Source organism: Dermacentor andersoni, chromosome 2 (assembly GCF_023375885.2).
Source record: "Dermacentor andersoni chromosome 2, qqDerAnde1_hic_scaffold, whole genome shotgun sequence".
Lineage (NCBI taxonomy): Eukaryota > Metazoa > Arthropoda > Arachnida > Ixodida > Ixodidae > Dermacentor > Dermacentor andersoni.
The window spans coordinates 202,716,930-202,737,625 of record NC_092815.1 but is presented as its reverse complement, the minus strand read 5'-3'; the positions used below and the strand labels follow the sequence as shown (position 1 = coordinate 202,737,625).

The following is a 20,696-nucleotide window of genomic DNA, read 5'->3' as shown; positions in this document are numbered from 1 at the left end:
CCTGATAGAGATCGTTCACGCCAGCCAATATATCGTGAAATGAGGAAACGTATAGAGCTGCGCTCAAATTTCGCATTAGGCGAGTATCTCAGACGTCGGGGAATTTTCGGGTCGCTCTTTTTTCTCCCTTTTCCGTTCTTGAGCCGTTTCTTTGATGTAGTGAAGACCCTTTCGCAACTTGGATCTGCAAATGGGAAGTCACAGCAAACAACACGTCCTCGCTGTTGGTCGACAGCCAGTTCTAATGAACTGCTTATTCCGCTCTTTTTTACATGTCCACAGTAGTGCTTGTAAGAATGGCGCAAGAAGCTTCCTTAAATGCATGACCCGAAGACTGATATTTGCGGCAGTCCGGCTGCAATGATGACGCTCTGTTTCGTGTCGTCTTGACGTGTCAGATGGAAGTGGCCAAAGGCCTTGGCCACGCCAGAGAAACTGCCACCAGCAACAAATAACAAGAAAATCAAATGAACAAACAGCTTAGAGAATCGGCATCCAAATGAGGTACCCGGCATACCAATGGGCGATTTCGCTGCAAGGCTAATGAAGAGAGCGACTTGTGACAGTTTCCGTAATTGTAATAATAACCAGTCACTTCAAACCGTTCAGATTTATGCCCTATGATATTAGAAGAATCCGCCGTATCAAAACCAAATTCTTGTGCACTTTACGTACATTATCTAAAACGTGTTGAAGGCGAACTGCCACTGCTCCTTTCCAAAAACGAGCCCTCAGCCAGGTTGGCATCGAATACTATCAAAATCAGTTTCTGTACCTGTATTCCCGATCCCGCCAAACTGATCCACACGCCCCCACCCCCCGCTTCTGCACCCCCAGGAGCCCCATATAGATAGCGTTACCTTTTTTTAGGAAGCCGAAGCAACATCAAAGTATACGGGTGCATATTCAATTGATACGGCCGACAAAGCTTTTAAACTCATGAAGAACCACGACGTGTTATACGACGCCACAACGCGCTGCCAAATTTTAGGAGGCTGTTTATTAGTGTTCCGGCCTTGCCCTACATTTAAATTACGTTTCCGGAGAAGCGTCAAGAACGAACTGCTCCGTACGATAATGCAAACTGTACGAGGGTCACTCGCACCTGTTTGCGAACGAAAACTGAACGCGACATCAAGAACGGTCCGTGGAGCAAACTGTATGGCGAAATTCTACGGTTCTCGGCTTTCGTCAGTTAACGATTTCTCTTAATTTGTGGATTGCAGTTTCCACTTGAACATCTTCGTAACTATGCACCTCTCTGCTGACCTAACATATAATACCCACATTGACTTAATAACTTCTAAAGCATCTAACACAATCGGCTTTATCTTACGTCGTATGCAGCAAGCTAAACCGAGGAGACAACTTATGGCATGCACCTCTCTGGTTCGCTCTAAATTAGCATATGCGTTGTTCATTTTGTACCCACATCAAATGCACTGAATTATAAACTAGAGTCTGTCCAGAATAAAGCTGCCCGATTTACAACAAGAAATTACTTACGTCATTCCACCATCACTAATATCAAACCATCACTAAGCGTTCCACCCCTAGAGAAAAGAAGACTGCTGGCACTATTATCTCACTTTCGCAAGCTTTATCATAATCAATCATCATTTGCGGCCCCTTACATACAGCCTGCCCATCGCATTTTCCGACGTCTAGTTCATCCTTTCAAGGTTGTAATGCAGTATGCCCGTACAAACCTCTTAAATAACTCGCCACTATTTCGTGCCATCTGTCATTGGAATACTCTACCACACGATATCGCGTCCATAATAAACTACCATGTATTTGTGCATGTGCTGAACAGTTCGCTTAGCATCAATATATAATTGTGTCTGAATCCTTATGTATACAACGTTGTACTATCTTTTTGTAAACGCGAGTGTCATTTATTGTCTGTTTCATTGAAGTTGCTCTTAATGACTGCTCACCGGTTTCAGTGTAACCCCTCTATGTTTACTGTAACTCCCCCTGTGTAATGCCCGCAACAGCCTTTAGGGTATGCGTATAAAAAATGCTGTGGCAAGAAAGCATATCAACTGTTGGCATAGTTGATCGGTGGCAAAGCGTTAGTGCAGCGTTGCTCTATTTGGGACAAGCACACGTTGTCATAAAATCGTGTTAAGCTCCACCCAAAACAATGCGTTTCATTTTCTGTGAAAGCGCGTCTCAACGCTATGGAAGCAGAGGCGGCAGTGGCTACGGCAATAGTGAGCACGCACATTTACGCGCACTGCTTCGAAACAGGCACTGTGCACCACTAAGCACACAATATAGGTGCTGACGCGAGCGAAGCGTGTATTTCGCTGGTCAGCGTCTTCAAGACCGACCTGTGCTAACGTGAAACAGGCAAAAACCAACAAGAAACGTCAAACGCGCTTCCATAAAACACTGCCGGATCCGTCTAACGTACCTTTAAAAACGTTCGTGGGAGACGCCGAACGTACCTTTATCCTCAGCCAATATGGAAGAACCTGTCTCAGCAGGATTCGTTACTTTTCTATCAATTATTGGCTCATAGCAATTACTTGCAATACAAAGTCGCAACCAGCTTTCATCAATGAGTTCGCGGATAAAATGCCACTTTCTTATCTCACTGCAATTTTTCTCGCTAATGGATGTCAAGCATAATACAGTGGACGGAAATGGCGCAATATTGATTACTGTAGTGACATTGTCATCCCAGCCTTCATCATCATCATCAGCCCATTATATGCCTACTGCAGGACGAAGGCCTCTACCTGCAATCTCCAATTACCCCTGTCCTGCACCAACCGATTCCAACCAGCGCCTGCGAATTTCTTGATTTCATCACCCCACCTAGTCTTCTGCCGTCCTCGACTGCGCTTCCCTTCTCTTAGTACCCATTTGGTAACTCTAATGGTCCACCGGTTATCTAACCTACGGATTACATGACCTGCCGAGCTCCATTTTTTTCTCTAAACGTCAGTTAGAATACCAGCTAGCCCTGTTCGCTCACTCATTGAGACCGTTCTCTTCCTGTCTCCGAACGTTCCGGCTGACTTTCTTAGTCTTATCGCTCTTTGCGCGGTACCTAACTTGTTTTCGAGCTTCTTTGTCAACCTTCAAGTTTTTGCACCATATGTCAGCACCGGTAGAATGAATTGATTGTATACCGTTCTTTTTAATGGCAATGGTAAGCTTCCAGTCAGGATCTGACAATGGCTGACGAATGCACTCCAACCCGTTTTTATTCTTCTGTAAATTTTCTTCTCATGATCAGGGTGGCCTGTGAGTAGTTAACCTAGGTTTACAGACTTCACATCCATCACAGACTCTAGAGGCTGACTGGCGATCCTGAACTCTCGTTCCCGTGTCCGGCTATTGATCATCGCTCTATTCTGCGTATCAATATTCAACCCCACTCTTATACTCTCTCTATAAGGCCCTCAATTATTTGGTATAACTCGTCCCCAGTGTTGCTGAACAGTACAGTGTCATCTGCAAATCGATGGTTGCTGAGATATTCACCGTTGACCTTTACTCCTAGCCCTTCGCAGTTTATTAGCTTCAATACTTATTCGAAGCCCGCAGTGAATATCATGGGAGAAATTGCGTCTCCTTGTCTGACCCCTTTATTTAGAGGTACCTTCCTACTTTTCTTGTGGAGAATGTGCTCCTTGATTACGTAAGCCTCTATGGCTGCTGCCATATCTGCTGAATGAAATTCTTTTTCGTAATCTATGAAAGCCATAGAGACAGGCTGATTGTACTCTGCGGGTTTCTCGATTACCTAATTGTTGACATAGATGTGATCCATTGTAGAGAATCCCTTCCTGAAACCTGCCCGTTCCCTTGGTTGACTAAAGTCCAGTGTTGCCCTTATTCTGTTCAAGATTATCTTGGGGAATATATAATACTGCTATTTTTTTGCCGTCTCCCTTTTTGTGGAGTAGTGCATTGTTGGCATTCTTCGTTATATGGGACCTTTGAAGTTGATAGACAGTTAGTATAAATTGCCGCTAATTTTTCAAGAATTATGTCTCCTCCATCGTCGATTAAATCGACTGGTAGTTCATCTCCTCCAGCCGCTTTTCCCCCTTTTCATGTCTTGCACGGCCCTTCTAACTTCATCGCTAGTTATAGAAGGGGCCTCTGTAACCAGTTCATTACTACTTCGAATGGTGGTATCGTGGCTGCTTTGGGTACTGTACAGGTCAGTATGGAATTCTTCCGCTGCTTTACCTAAAACTTCGAGATTGCTGATGATATTACTCGGCTTATCTTTCAGTGCGTACATCTCGGTTTCTCCGAGGCAAGGTTTCATTCTCACTGACTTCAGGCAGAGTTCATTTTTTACTGCTTCCTCAGTCTATCTCACGTTATAATTTCAAATATCCCTTATTTTCTCCTTTTGAATTAGTTTTGACAGTTCCGCAAATGCTATCTGACCTCCTGGGTTGGACACTTTCATTCTTTGTCGTTTCTTTATTAGGTCCTTTGTTACCTGGGAGACCTTGGTGCCTTACATGCCACTTCAATTGCTCCTTCTGAAGCCAGCCTAGTTACAGTTAGATTCATTGCCTCTACGTCATCTTACTCTCTCCGTTCTAAGTTTGCATTTGTTTGCAAGTGCCAACCTGAATTGGTATGCCCTTACCCTTAGTGCGTCTTGGTTGACCTGTTTCTTCTTGAGCAATTTTACTTTTTCTTTCTTGAAATTAAGATGAATTCTAGCCTTCACTATCCTATCATCACTTCACTATATCCTACATAACCCTTCTACATTTTGTACTATGCTGGGATGGGCAGAAAGCACGAAATCAATTTCATTTCCTGTTTCATCATTAGGGCTTTTTCAGGTCCATTTCCTGTTGCTACGCTTCCTGGAGAAGGTGTTCATTATTTGCTGCTTATTCGTTGCTTCGAATTGCACCAGCACCTCTCCTCTAGCGTTCCTATAATCGACGCCGTAGTTGCCAATTGCGTGTTTACCAGCCTGCTTTCCCCCCTTTTTGCATTTAAATCGCCCATGAATACAGCATACTGAGTTTGCACTTTTCGCATCGCTAATTCAACCATCTTCATAAAACTGTTCTATTTTTCATCATCGTGACTGGAGGTTCGAGTGTAGGTTTGTACTACCTTTATTCTATGTGTCCTCTTCAGCTTTATTATGACTACTGCTACTCTCTCAATAATTCTGTAGAGTTCGTCAATGTTGCCAGCTATGTCCTCATGGCTTAGGAACCCTACTCCAAACTGCTTCTTGTCTGGTAGTCCTCCATAGCAGAGGACGTGGCCATTTGTCAGCTCTGTATAAGCTTCACCAGTTCTAACCTCACTAAGGCCAATGATATCCCAAACAATGCCTGATAGTTCTTCAAAGAGTCCTGCTAAGTAGCTTCGCTTGAGAGGGTTCGGTTGTTAAACGTTGCAAGGGTGAGTTTCCATTGGCAGCCTGTCCGGGTCCAGAAATTCTTAGCACCCTCTGCTGCGTTACAGGCCTGACCACCGCCTTGGTCAGGTGTTCCGCAGCTGCTGGGGACTGAAGACCATTGAATAATCGAAATATTGGTAAATGATTTTCGGAGGTATCAATTTATCTGTGCATTCTTTCGATAAGCCAGAGCACAGAATGCAATTCCTTTACTAGATGACGAGATGTACGGTATATCATGCAAAAATACATTTCTTGCCTAAACAGTCCACTTCAGAAAACGGCTAATAAACCAGAATTTGTGCGCTGCTTTCGACCGACTTTTGACATCGCCAGGTGTTGTCCGACTACTTGCAACCAGTTACTCGCAATAACATGTTGTAACAAACTGCTTTGAGTTCATGCTACTGTTAAACATATTTTCGAGCGGTGTCTCCACAGGGGCTCTGTTCTATCAAGTCAATTTGGAAAAAAATTACTTACCTATGTGTCGATCACACTACCTGATGTTTTCTTTTTTTTATTGATGTTTACTTGTTTAGACAAAAAATCAGAGAACATAACGCGATTGGTAACGCATAAGCGGTCACTTAACCTATGATTTATATTTAGAAAATCATTATCCACTGCAGAACTCATGACAGATTGGAAGTGCACAAATATTGTTCCTATTCCTAAAACTGAAAACCCTCCATTAATTACTTCGTACAGACCAATATCTTTATTATGTGACTGTTCAAAGATGCTAGAACAGAATATTTATAAGCATGTGTCAAATTTTCTGCAGCAAAATAACGTAATTTCTCGGTGACAACATTGCTTCCGTGACGGTATGTCGATGGTTACTCAACTCCTTGAGACGATAGATGAATTCGCCTTAGTCTTAAATAAACATAGTGAAATAGACGTTATCTTTTTGGACTTTCAGAAGGCCTTTGATTGTGTCTGACAGCATAAGATTTCGTTGGAATCAGAACCTATACTATTGAATAATTCACGGTTGTCGTAGGTAGAGGCATACTTGTCATATAGGAGCCAATGTGTAACGATTTCAAGCTCGTGCTCATGCCTGGCACCAGTGAAATCAGGCATCCCGCAAGGGTAGGTTCGCGGACCATTATTCATTTTGCAATTGATCAATGACATCGTAAATACCTGTACAAATTAATTTGTTTACAGGTGATTGCACCCTTTACCAGGACTTAAATATTCCTAATGACCAGAAGTTGTTAAAGAGTGCTCTAGACAAACTGTGTGCAAACTATACACATTTGGAGTAAGTTATGGCAAATGTGCATCACTATACAAGAAATCGTTTCTATGACAATAACAAGAAAAAATGCACCACTGACTTTTCCGTATTCAATTAATAGTCGCTGTCTTACTGCTGTAAATCATTATAGATATCTAGGCGTAATAATAATTTCAGATTTTCGGTGAAAGGACCACATCACTTTTATACACAAGAAATTCATGAAGAAAGTTGGATACCTCAGAATATCGGTACGCCAGACAGCTTCAAGAAATAAAATTATTGGCTTAAAGGACCAATATTCGCCCAGTTTTGTAATACGACTCCGTGGTTTGGGATAAGCACACTAAGAGAAAATCACCGCTCAAGCACTCCGTAAAGATTGTTAACCAGGGATGCAGAAAGGTGCGGCCGTGGTGTTTATCACTGGGTTAATCCCGACGGTTCATCAAACGACGGCTTGGTAGGCTTCAGGATCCTCAGCACGCAGTTACTGCTTGCGCTCGACTGCACGAGCCTGTTTTTTGTACCCGGGATGCAGCATCGGCATGGCGCAGACGAGCTCGCACCCGGTTCTGCTCTTGGCCATGCTGATTGAAAGCTGCCTGCCCCTCAGGAGTACGTATGACGCGTGGCCTAAGCATTTCAGAGCCGGAGAGAAACTGCTGCGCGCGCGCTCGACTGCGATGGAGATAACGGCATCACTACTGGCGCAGCCAATAGAGCAACTCTTTCTCTTCTTTTCTTTCACGCATGCGCATCAGGCTGCGCCGGAGGAGTTTTCAGCCTGCAGGCGCCAGACGTACGGACGATTCGGCTTGCCCTATAGAGCTTCGCTCTGAAATATTGGTAAACTTGAGAACGTACAGAGAAAATCCGCTCGTTTTATCTCTTGTCCGTACAACCACCATACTTCAGTTAGTGCTCTACTTCATAAAGCAAACTTGGAATGCTTGCGATACGACGGTATCGCGAATGGTTAAAATGTATGTACTTGCTCTATCATGATAAGTTTGGCATTGGCTCGAGTGCCTAGACAGAAAACGTTACGCGATGACCCACGTGGGTTTATTATCAGCTTTTAGTGCACCTGAAAAATTTGTAAGAATATTTTTGTCGACGTATCTATTCTTATCCTTGTTTGCTGTTCTGAAGTGAGCACGCCTTTCAATATATGCTATGCATTGTGCAATTCTATCTGTGTGGTCAATTTCCCTATTAAGTTCCGAATTGCGTATTCATAGTGTTTTAGTATAATATTTCAATGTGATACAATGTTTATTGTTCAATCACAGAGACAATGTCCGACTGGTCATTCCTGCTTACGGCCTTATTCTAAGGACAACAGAAACTTTGTGACTAAAGATACATAAATCTTCCGCTCATGCAGTCAGGGGGCTCTGATGAAGTCGTCCCGTGGTCACTGTATACAAGTGTAACCGCCTTAAGCCCAGTGGTCCCCAATATGCATTTACACACAAAAGTGGAACAATTCGGAGCCGATTCCTTCCGAGCATTGATTAGCATCGACGGACGCCTGTTGTAAGATAGCACTCAATAATAAGCTTTTTTATTCTCTGCAAATTACTGCCTCTTATGTCCCTTATGCCTCTTATGCCCCTTATGCAATGCCCCTACGGGGGACATTCAAGGTAATAAACTGAACTGTACTGAACTCTCTTGGAGGGCAGCAGAACCTCTAAAAGTTACTTGACCTTGGTGTATTTATTACTTGACAGAAATTTTGTGCCGTTTACGCAGTAACATAGCTTTTCTAGTGTTATATAGCATACCCGCCTGGACAGGGAGATAAGAATGACGATTCGCCTTGCATCACAGCTGCCGGTTACTACGCGGTCGTGTAGAGCAACCAGAACATTCTTTTGCACGATGACTCACAGCTGTGTGATACTGTCTTTGTCGGATGTTGCTTGCGGGCTCCTTGCATTGGTTTACCAAAATGCATATTGTGAACGCGTTTCTTCTTGTCGTGGATGTCGTCACACTTGCATCATCGAATTTATATTCCATGTTCCTTAACTGATATTTCCGTGTTCTTCTGCTCCTTGGACTACCGGGGATAATACCATTGCTTTTAAGAAACTGCTGTGCTCGGGGAACCTGCATGGCTTATTTCCTCGCGCGCCACTGTCATCTTTGTCGTAAAAGTGATTTGCTTCACTTTTCAGCTTATGACTGTTTTATTTTATTTTACAGCGGTGCAGCTAAGCTACAAATGGGAATTCGTGTTAATGAATATTTCGCTTGGATCAGTGAAACTTATAGCGTTTAGGTTACCTTCGTCTACATTTAGGATATCCTAACATATGCGCTACTCGATTGGATGTTCCAAGCCATTTTTTTGTCTAATCAATACCATTAGTTTTGAGAAAATTATAATCCAACGCACATTACAGAGTGCTAATCTTTCATAGAGGCAGAACCTCACACCTTTCTCGCGAAGCCCTGGAGCTCCGACGTGTGGTCTGACAGTATACGACGCTAGCTGAGCATGAGGTGGACTCCGTCCGTGATGTTGCGGCCATTCAGCATGTTGTCGGAACAGATGTAGGGCATGCGCACGCCCTTGTGCAGGCCGTCGGTGACCCGCTTGAGCGCTGGCACGCACGGCACGAACGTCAGCAGGAAGATGTACCAAAAGGCGCACAAGAAGGCCACCCAGTAGGCCAGGTAGAGCAGCACGGCGAGCCAGAAGAGGCTCCAGATGGCCGACACTAGCTTGCGCACCTCTTCGGCCATAGGGCCGTCCGCGGAAAGGGAGCTCCCCTCTGGCAGATAAACGAACAAGTCGCATATTAAGTAGGGTGCGCCTAGACGCGCTCTATTCATCGCGCTAGCTCTACGATTATCGAGGTGTGCAAGAGAGAACGATCCCCACCGTGGTTGCTTACACAGAGGCTATGGTGTGATGGTGCTAAGCGCGAGGTCGCGAAATAGAATCCAGGCCACGGCGGCCGCGTTTCGATCGGGGCAAAATGCGAAAACACCCGTGTACTACTTAGATTCATGTGCACGTTGAAGAACCCCAGCTGGTCCAAATTTCCGGAGTCCCCGACTACGGCGTGTCCTATAATCAGATCGTGATTTTGGCACGTAAAGCCCTCTAAATTATTTTTTTTATATAGAGAAGGGTCGAACTTGACCACCGCAGCCACATGCAACGAGGAAGGGGTGAAAAAGTGAATACTATCTGAGCAGGAAAACTTCCTCATCCGAAGGCAAAATAGCTATAGTGGCATGCCATTGACGGAAGAACAAGCGCATGTCTCATTGTTTTGTAAACGTGTAGAGATATAAGCGGCAGACACTACCTTTCTTACCGCCTCTCTAATGCCCTTACATATCAGTTAATCATGGAGAGTTCCAACCATCCCCATAAATTCAGCAGCAGGGTGGTACCGCGGATGGTATTATTTTAATCCAGTTCTCGAACGTCTGCACCCGTCACAAGCGCCACGTCATATAACGTTACAACGGTCCGTATGCATGCACGACTCTATCGAATGCCACCACCGACGACTTGCTGAGAACTACGCCGCGTGGTTACTTCAGACTCCTATTGTCGCTTATGCGCCACTGTTATGGTGATGCTGAAAACGTGCCCTTAGAGATTCAGGCAGTACCGGAGGACATTCCACGCGCGTTCCGACGTGTTCAGTTGGGTCATTTGTGTTGAAATTCTATACCCAAATTCTGGCCCGTAAAGAACTTTCTCTGTTGGGGTGCAAATGACTGAGACTCAGCGGCTGTCCACCTGCGTTAAGCACTCACGTTCACTCCAGGTAATATCTTGATAGAAGTGGTAGTCTAATGACGTCTAGCCGAATGACAGGAACGCGACCGAGTAAAGAACACGTCTAAGAGCAGGGGAGAACAAGAAAAGTGCAATTCTGAAACGCAAAATAAATTAAGAGCTCGCTCATGAGAAAGAAGAGCAAATGAAGTAGTGGGGACAAAATACGTCGTTCTGGCTCCATCAGTCGCAACCCTCACTAGTGGATTGACCAGATATTTCTGCAAGCACTGAACACTCTTATAAGCTACCGCTGGTACTACATTTCACGCGCACCAGGCAATGGTGTAGAAGCGATACTGGGCGTCCCAGCTAAATTTAGCCAGCGTTTGAAAATATACCGGTGCACTATAAGGCCGCGCGACCAATTTCATGTTGCTGAATATTGTAATAATCGGCTAAATCACAGTATTTTTTATTCATCTAAATTGCATAATTAGTCAAGATTATTTACCAACTTCTGAAGCAACGAAGTTAGGCTAAAAATTTCAATTAGAAAGTTGTAGAGCACTTTCATCAGTATAACACTCTAATAGGTGGAGACTTTAACATAAACCTTCTCAAGGATTATTTGACCTCCCGTGAATTCCTTAGCAAACTTTACGCTTGTGGCTACAATAACGTCATTACTACGTCAACACGCGTAACGACAACTTAAAAAAAATTAAATTATGGGGTTTTACGTGCCAAAACCACTTTCTGATTATGAGGCACGCCGTAGTGGAGGACTCGGGAAACTTCGACCACCTTGGCTTCTTTAACGTGCACCTAAATCTAAGTACAGGGATGTTTTCGCATTTCGCCCCCATTGAAATGTGGCCGCCGTGGCCGGGATTCCATCACGTGACCTCGTGCTCAGCAGTCCAACACCATAGCCACTAAGCAACCACGGCGGGTAATAGATAGAAAGTTCGAAACTGTCTAATTGGACGTTTTGCAAAGCGCTCTACAACTTACTAACGGGAATTTCTTGCCTATCTTCATTGCTTCCAATGTTGCATAATTAATATTGGCGGATTATTCAAATAAGCGGAACAGAAAATAGCGCGACTTACTCCTTACCATAGTCAGCAAAATGCACTTGGTCGCGGCCTCTTAGAGTGCATTGGTATATTTTCTAGCGCTGGCTAAAATTAGCTGGGGCACCCTGTATACGCAAGCGGTTAAGTCATATAGTATCAGGTTTCACTCCGCCCGTTTCACAGTGCAGATGTTTTGAATATCATGCATTGCAATTACAACTTGTGGGCGGAAGGTTACATTGCATCACGTACTATCTCTGTGTTTTGTGCTTCCGGTATGCCCAATAAAAGATTTATGTCACGAGCGCAGGCGATGCGCCGTGTAATGCTGCGTCATCCTTCGACGCTAAGTGGACTATAGGGATATGCTATTCGACATATTAGTTATGATGCATTCTTCGCATAACTATTCCGATATAGTCAATGATCAACCAGCCTTGTTACTGCTAGAAGATAAGAAAAATCCGAGGACACCTAAGCACTTCTTCTGAGTTGTAAATGGAAGAGCATTAATTTCCAATTGAACGCCGCTGGGCAGTGCCTCGAGTTTTGCCCTGAGAGTAACGTTCGCGTTATGCTCGTTCCGCCCACCGTGTGATGGGAGAGCTGATGACGATGGTGGATTTGGCTGCCTGCTTTGCCTCTTCGCTCGTTTTGCTGCGTTCTTTCGCTTCTGCAGTGTACAGGAGTCGGCGGCCACGTTCCACTATTGCCGAGGTTGCAGTCGCCGACGACGCAGATGCTTCAAACTCCGTAGCAGTATAGCGCGGCCCGAGCCAGGATGGAGAGCGCGCGAGGCGCGTCCGCGGCGTGGCGTCGCCGCCACTGAGAATTTAGGCGCCGCTTTTTCGCTACTACATACGTCGCCGGCTTTCTAGCTCCATGGCCCATTCGACGCTAATGCATCAATCATTTGTGCGAGACGTTAATGAGTAATTCGAAGCACAAGACCAATTGCCTCGCTGTGCATGACCAACTAGCTCGAACACATCCTATACACGCAAATGCACAGCACACGGAAACCACAGTAGCAAAAGTGCTGTGACAGAATAAACTCAACCCCTTTAATTACCGCATTGCCGTCGCTCTGAACGGATACTACAAACAGAATACGGATATACAGAACATGAATGTAAGATAACTAAGTAATTAATTTGTTGAGGGAGCCACCAGGGGGATATCTCACTAAGCGTCTCGCTCGTGAGTGCTCTTTGCAATTGGTTAGCTGCCTTCGCTAATAGCATGTCGAGAATCAGGTTTGGATTTGAAAGAAATCCAGCGTAAGAACTATCCCTTCACCTGGTGAATTGATTGGAGAACTTCCCTTCAATTTAGAACACGTTATGGAAGGGTGCCTTTAGTTCCTTGATTTGCTACTACCAGTATGGAACAGCCAGGCCTTCTGGAAGTGTAGCCCTAGGACACGCAAATTCTTACTGGATTTAAGATCAACGCACTCAGACCTGGTTAAAATTATTATTGTCCGGTCTGTATGGAATCAGCCCTTCCAAAGTAACACGTTAATGCGACGAGGGAAACTTTCCTTGAACAGGCAGGTAGACTGAAGGACACGAGCAACCAAGACGAAATTTTGGCCTCGGAATCTACGAAGATAATGCGGTTACTAAAGTTTAAGGTTAAGGTGGTTAAGGATGTCGGCGGAACAGGGTCTTCAAACAGAATGGTAGTGGATATGCCTTACATTCACGGCATGTCGCATGGCCCTACGAAGTGTGTCTTGAGGTTCGGTGCCGACGTTCTACTTTCCACAAAAAATAACGCCAGTGGAGCATACGCAGCTGTCAAAAGAACGAGCGATAGGCAACAAGTACTCACAGTCGAAGCTATTCAGTGCTAAGCGTAAGTTGAGACCGCGCATTGAAGCTGTGCTACATGAAGCATCATTTTCTTCTGGTGGCAGGTACGTGGGGCACACAGGAAAGTTTGTCAATACAAGGCTAAGGGAGAACAAATGCTCGTGGGAGGGGGCTGCACACACACACCTCGTCAAGCACTGTCGCTATTGCGACTGTGTTCCTATTTTGGAAGAGTAGAGAATCACCCACAGGGAAAGATGACACGCGAAATCGTTGAGGCACACATAATAATCAAGTATATGGCGACATGTGTGCCAGCAAAGTTGAAGCCTGAATTTATTTACCCACACTGGAACTGAGGAAGGTGCATTTCGATATGACGAGAAAAAAACCTGCAATGCTTTATGCTATTGCGAAGTGACATTTTTGCAAGATTGATGTGGCAACTAGTGTCAACTAGCAACTAGTGTATATCGCAACTCATTGAGACGGTTCATGATTTTTATCTAGCTTTGGATGCCTGCGAACAAATTGACGTCATCTGCATAGATTTCGCAAAGGCCTTTGATAAGGTACCGCATGGTAAATTGCTTTTTAAAATCCAGAACGCAGGTATTGCTCCAGACGTTGTGAACTGGATTGCAGCCTATTTGAGTGGTCATGTACAATCCGTCCGGATTGAAAACATCATGTCTAATCCACTAGAAGTATTGTCTGGGGTTCCACAAGGGTCGGTATTGGGGCCGCTATTGTTCTTGATTTACATCAATGATATTTCCAGTGTTCTGGAATCACCTGTTAAAATGAAACTTTTTGCCGACGATTGTTTGCTTTATACAACTGTGGCAGATAAAACCGACCAAAGGAAAATTAATCGGTGCCTCCAAGGTTTACATGACTGGTGCATAAAATGGGGAATGGAAATAAATTATTCGAAATCGACGTTTGCTCATATAACAAGAAAGAAAAATGTGCCTTCCTTTGACTATAAAATTGGTGATAACTCTTTGTTGAATATACGTAGCTTTAGGTACTTAGGGGTGATCATTAATCATGACTTGTGCTGGCGCCACCAAGTGGAGGAGGTCTGCTCTAGGGCTTACAGGAAACTGTTCTTCTTGAGAAAAAAGTTGCAGCATGCACCAACACATTTGAAGCTGATTGCGTACAAAACCTTTGTTCGCCCGGTTTTGGAGTACGCCTCCCCAGTTTGGAGCCCTCACCAACTCTACTTGCGAGATAAACTCGAAAAAATTCAGAGAACCGCGGTGCGTTTTGTTTGTTCGCGTTATCGGAGAGCCGATTCTGTAACACACATGTTGAAATGTTGTGACTTGGAACTGCTAGAAACACGACGAGAAAAACAACGAATGAAATTATTTTTCCAGATAACCAGAAATCAAATAAGAATAAACAAAGAAACATACATTCGCCCCCCTTTAAAACACAGTGCGCGTTTAAACCACAGTGCTAGTGTACAGCCTTATAAAACACGCATTGATGGTTTTGAATACTCGTTCTTTCCTTCGTCTATTAATATATGGAATGGCCTTCCGGAGTGCACTGTAACAGCACAAAATGTTAACGAATTTTGTAGTCTATTAGAATTGTATTACAGGCAACGGGATAATTGAGACCTGATCATGCTTACTGTTATGCTGTGTATATTTGTTCATCCTGCCTGTAATTTGTGTTTGACAATGATGTATAACGTTGTATTGCCAATGTTGAAATTTCAATTTTTATTTTTTTCCTCTCCTGTAATGGCCCTCAAGTGAGGGCTACAGTATCCCTAAATAAATAAATAAATAAATAAATAAATAAATAAATAAAATATTTTTAATTGCAATTGTGTCCTCTGATGAACAGGCGTGGATCGCTAGGTCTGACGTTGCGGTGTTATACTACTTCCGTTTATGTGCAATAAATACACTTGATGGTGAGCACGTGTCCTGTATTGTTTAGCTTGTCCGTGTTAAAGTGAGGTTTTACGTGCCAAAACCGCGATATTTTGAAGCATACCGTAGTGGGGGACTCCGGAAATTTCTATCGCCTGGGGATCTTTACCTTGACCCCGATGCACTAGACCCGGGCGTTTTTGCGCTTCGTCCCCATCGAAATGCCGCCGTCGAGGCCAGGATTCAATCCCGCGACCTCATGCTTAGCAGCGCAACAGCACAGCCGCTAAGCCACCAGGGCGGGTGCTTGTTCAATTCTACAAGTCGCATTGTAAAAAGTTCGATTGGTAGGAACTCACGCAATTTACAGTCCTAACATGCTTCAGAGATCTTCGTTGTTTCATTTGCTGATAAAATGCTTCGTTTTTACTCGCTACACTTCCCTCTTAGCCTTATTATTTTGTTTTCGGAATTTTCTTGTGCTTTGCCTGCTGTATCCAAGATTGGGTAGAAGGTAAGGAAATGTGTCTGTAGCTTTTTTTATTCTCCCCTTCCATCAGTAATGGGAACAAGCTGTTCTGTTCTCTTTGATGGTAACTACGTTCAGAGCTGTAGCACCTTAATTCTATGCAATCAGTACGTCATATTTGCAACATAATATTCCGAGAATTAATGTTACGTTCGAATACTTCACAGATGCGTGTGTTTTTATTTCGTACATGATGCACAATTTTTTTATTGCGAATGCTAGAAGTGGGAAAAGTCTTTTCAGCCTAACATAAACGCTTATAAAATCACTCGACATATATGTAATGCATACAGAGAGTGCTGTAGAAGATACACTGGTAGACATATAATCTGAGAATAGTAAAACTTCATGATGATAAGCGCGGTAAAATCTAAACTGCCTGCAAGACGATTCTGAAGAATGGTTCTCGCAGTAAGTCGAAGAGTGCGACTTGCCTACTTGTAAGTCACTTTTCTGGAGCAAAAAATTGGTAGGAGCGCAATCTGCTCAAACATGAGTGGCGCCTTGCAAAACTTCCTGCGCAAGCGGTTGAAAGACAAAGCAATTGTAAAAATACACCGAATTTTTGTATTCCACCGTGCTTGCTTTCTGAGCCAATCAGAAAGGCCGTAGCAACCCTGTGGGTGTATGAGAACTGACTGGATGCCGAATTCGACAATACGCCTGAACGTATCTATGTTCAGAAGAGCATCTGTGGTTCTTCGGCTTGTTTTAACTCGTGCTCTCTCTCCTGTCGTGTCAAGGAGTGGAGACTTCGTCCATGTGAAAGGAATGTTCCCCTCTGTACCTCCTATCTAAGCACATGGCAACAAAGAAATCTGTTTTTTTGGCATTCGCAGCACTAATGTTCATTATGATTTGAGGATATAAAAAGAAGACACGCAGATATGTATACTGATCGCAGGAACATCTATGTTTAATCAGGCCAGTACTTTTGTGAACAAAAATTGTTAGACATCACGAAGGTCAAGAAAACTTGCAAATTCGCAAATTTTGTAAGAACATCCACCGATTGAGACATCTAAGACGTACAAAAGACACAACAAGCATCTCCGAAATTTACATATGATTTTACGTATGATATTGTAAATATTTCACAAAGATTGTGACAATTTTAGGTAATTATTAATTGACACATTTTTTCTGAAACTGTGCCACAGAGACACACCAACATTGAATGACTAAGAAAACAAGCGCCGTCATTCAGTGTGTCAGAAGCGTCTTATTCATTGTTATGTCTGTCTGTGTTACCCTTATGAATCCTTACCAATAAGCACAAATGTCGATTCAGTAAAGTGATAAATCACGTTTCTCCGTTTCAGATGGTCGGATATGCGGTGTTTGCACAACTGCGAGATCTAATTTTGGTAACATTTCGTTAATAAAAAAAAACACATTGGGGCCTTCCATGCAAAATGTGCTTGCTACAATGGGTCAAATCCAGGTTGCTGTCAGAAATGAAATCAGTTTCATTCAAATCAGATGAGCGGTAAATTCTTATTTCGCATTGCCCTCCTCAGGGAGATAGGATGTTTTTAAACATTTGGTCAGTTGCATTTTTCTGCAATCTTTAGCCTCCGCGTTCATATTATTGCGATCAGCATTCTTTGCTTACTTGAAGCGCTTTGAGCCTATCTATCTTGCCTCCTGCACAAAGCAGTGGCCCAAGTTGTCTACCATGCACCTTAGGCCACTCAGTGTGCATTCGTGTTCATGATGCTGTCGTGGTCTTTCCATCGTCGCCATTCCAGCGTCGTTACCGACTCTCGCCATGCCATCGTTGTCACGCCTTCGTCGTCATATAGTCTTCGTTGTACAGTCGTCGACACGCCATCTTCATCATGCAGCCGTCATCATTCCGTCGTTGTCATGTCACGCCATCGCCGCCATTGTGTCGCCGCCAAACTGTTGTCGTCCCGCCGTGGTCGTCACACGCTTTTCGTCATGTCATTGTCCGCATACTGTTGTCGTCACGCTGTCGTCGTTTTACCGTTGCAATCGTTTGAGTATCGTGAGTGCATTGTCGCCGCGCCGTTGTCCTCGTACCACCTGTCTTCCACTGACGTCATTCCTTCATCGTCATTTCCTTGTCATCAATGCGTCGTCGTCATAAAGTCATCGTCATCCCGTCCGGCTCTGACGTGATCCTGCCAAGCGAGTGCCATAGCTAAGTGGGCCTACAACAGTGACAACGTATGTCGCACATAGCCATCGTCGCGGCAGCCTTAGAATGACCACTACAGCCTTTAAATAAACGTGACTTCAGCCACCAGGTGCGTCGCTACCTTGCTTGGACGCTAATTGCATTGCCATCGACAGAAACTCTGACATGGGATCTGCCGAATTTTGTTTATAATTGACGATGGGTGTGCGCTTGCAGGGGGGGGGGGGGGGGGGAGGTCAGCTGTTGTTCGCTGTATAAGCTACCCTGTTCCAATAAAGACAACGCTGTTAGCACCTATGTAGGCTACTTCGTGTCAATCTTCGCCTTGCCGCCCTGTTCCGCACTTCAAGAGCGAATATTTCTAAAGAACATTTATGTCTTTCACGTGCATTTGAATATGCATATCCGACTTTAACGTGACTTCGAGACAGATTTTAACGACTACTTCATTTCTTGTTCTTGATTACTGAGTACCGTACCGTGGTAAGGGTAAGCAGCTCACTCAGCCTTGCCAAGGTGTCGCGTGACGACATTACGGGGTGAAATCGTAGGAAAGCCAACAAAGTTTGTATATAGCCGCATCTATAGCGTCTATGTTACGTATACGCTTGACCACGCAGCGTTTGTCAGCTTTCTTAGTAATATTTTCAACGCTAAACCGCACTTGCTCTGCAGGCTAGCGAAGGCATTCTTGTCGAGGTCGAAGGACTTCCTTTAGCTCACTCTCGCATTGACTTTGCCTGCGCGCTGAGGCGAATAAAAGTAAGTTCCGCCCTCACCGTCCACTGATCTGCTCACTTAAGTCTAACGCCTACGTGCGCACGAATCACCCCCTTTCGCGTGGAGCGGGTCCAACCTTGATGTATATGTCATATCTGCAGTGGCCACACTGGCCTCTGCCCATCAGTAATTGACACTACCCATCTGCATGAATGCTAAGAAGGCGTAAAGCCTCTTCGGGTCCCTTTTTGGCGCATTGCTGTCCCGGTTTCGCTCACTGCTCTGTTAGATCGGAAATCTCACTGTTCATTGTCGCTTCGTAATAAACACAAATACATTTCTTTTCGTGGCATCCTGCTCGAAGGAAGCCACGCGGTGTTCACTTTATCGTTCCATGCTTTTGTATAGCGTAACTTTCTTTTATCCGCCGCGGTTGCTGAGTGTCTTTGGTTGATGCGCTGTTAAGCAAGAAGTCCCGCGATCAAGCGCCAGCCACGGCGGCCGCACGTTATTGGGGCGAAATGCAAAAACATCCGTGTACTTAGATTTAGGCGCAGGGTAAAGATTCCCAGGTAGCCAACATTAATCTTCAGTCCCTCATTACGACGTGCCTTATAATCAGATCATAGTTTTGGCTCGTAGAGCCTCCCTAATCTAATTTTCGGTTTGGGCTCTCCTTTAATATGCCTTATATGATGTGTAAACTAGGCGCCAGGAAAAGATCTTGATCGCAGTGCACTTAAAAGAAACTCCTTTATGTCTAATAATGGATCATACTCAAGGCAAAGCTCGATTCCCTACTAACAAGAAGAATATTGATGCATACGTTCAGCCTTTTCTTGAGGACGCGTTGCATTAAAGCACTGGCACGAATCAATATCACGAAAAATCACCGACGGCTGCCCCTTAAAGCAACGCCTGCGGCAATTCTCTTGAACGCTAGATTGTGCTGCTCTAACAAAATCAACCTTAATTTTAGACGAATTATGGAGGAATCACGGGCTCACCCAGCTTCAGGCCGTTTGCCTTGCCACCCCAGGTGCGAGCTGTTGATCTTGATGATGACGATGCCGGTGAGCCTTCCAAACAAAGCAAGTATACGCAATGGGGGATGCACCAAGAATCTAGGGGTTCTATGCACACATAATGGCTTCAGAAAAATAAACTATTAAAAAGGTGTAACTGCAGACAAAGTCGTCGTGTGTAATTGAGAAGATAGACTAAAAGTATCATGGATTATGTCTAAAAGAAATGTGTTCTGCTTTTCCTCCGCTTCTGTTCCTAACGTAATTTATGCGGGCTGAGTAGGCAGCATATTTACTTGGAAGCGAATATAGCGAAGGGGCCCCTTCACTCTAGAAATAATCCTCTAGTGACGCGGTAACAGCAACCGATCAAGAAACTGCGCAATAAAAGGCTATCCCGTCTGACTTCTCCTTCTTCTTCATCGTCATCATCATCATCATCGTCATCATCACATTTATGTCCGCTGCAGGACGAAGGCCTCTCCCTGCGATCTCCAATTACCCCTGTCTGGCTTCATGGAGCTGAGCAAAAGGGTTTGGGATTATGATTGAGGGGTCCTCGAATTGAGCAGTGTCTTTGGCTACTTTTTCTAATGTTACTACATCATTATATTTTGTCATTTCACTTCTGCAGTACTTTTTTCTTAGTACTTGCAGATCTTGAGCAATACCGGAGCTTTCCGTCTGGCTTCATGGCGCTGTGGAAACGCATTGGGTTCATGATTGCGGGGCCTTAGGTTTCCTGGTAATATTTTCTTTTTAACGTCGCTGCATATATAATTTTTTGTGTGTGGCTACTGCCGTACTTATTCTTTTCTCCTAAGGTTCGCGACCATGCCTGTAACGAAGGCTTACCTGCCAAGGAGTGCGAAGCGACGCGTTGCGTAACCCAGGGGAAGGGTGACGAGCGGCTTAGGTAGATGCCGCTTTAGCAGCCGCAGACCAGTCCGTATTGACGCACTATTACCGCGCGTCCCAGTATGACGGGCCAACCACTGACTAGCCAAACTGTGGGCACATAACATGCGATGGAATGAAAAGGACC

At 44.4% G+C, this 20,696-nt stretch overlaps 1 protein-coding gene across 1 annotated transcript in view; it reads right to left on the bottom strand.

Annotated features, from left to right (window-relative positions):
• Window positions 1-19,678, bottom strand: part of LOC126540231 (uncharacterized) — a 28,634-nt gene extending 8,956 nt beyond the window's left edge. The window contains exons 1-2 of the mRNA XM_050187030.2: window positions 19,634-19,678; window positions 9,114-9,451 (exon numbers count right to left, since the gene is read on the bottom strand). Coding sequence (XP_050042987.1) covers window positions 9,165-9,422 — 258 coding nt within the window. The 5' untranslated portion in view covers window positions 9,423-9,451; window positions 19,634-19,678 and the 3' untranslated portion in view covers window positions 9,114-9,164. The remainder of the gene's footprint in view (window positions 1-9,113; window positions 9,452-19,633) is intronic.
• Between the last annotated feature and the right edge of the window lie 1,018 nt (window positions 19,679-20,696).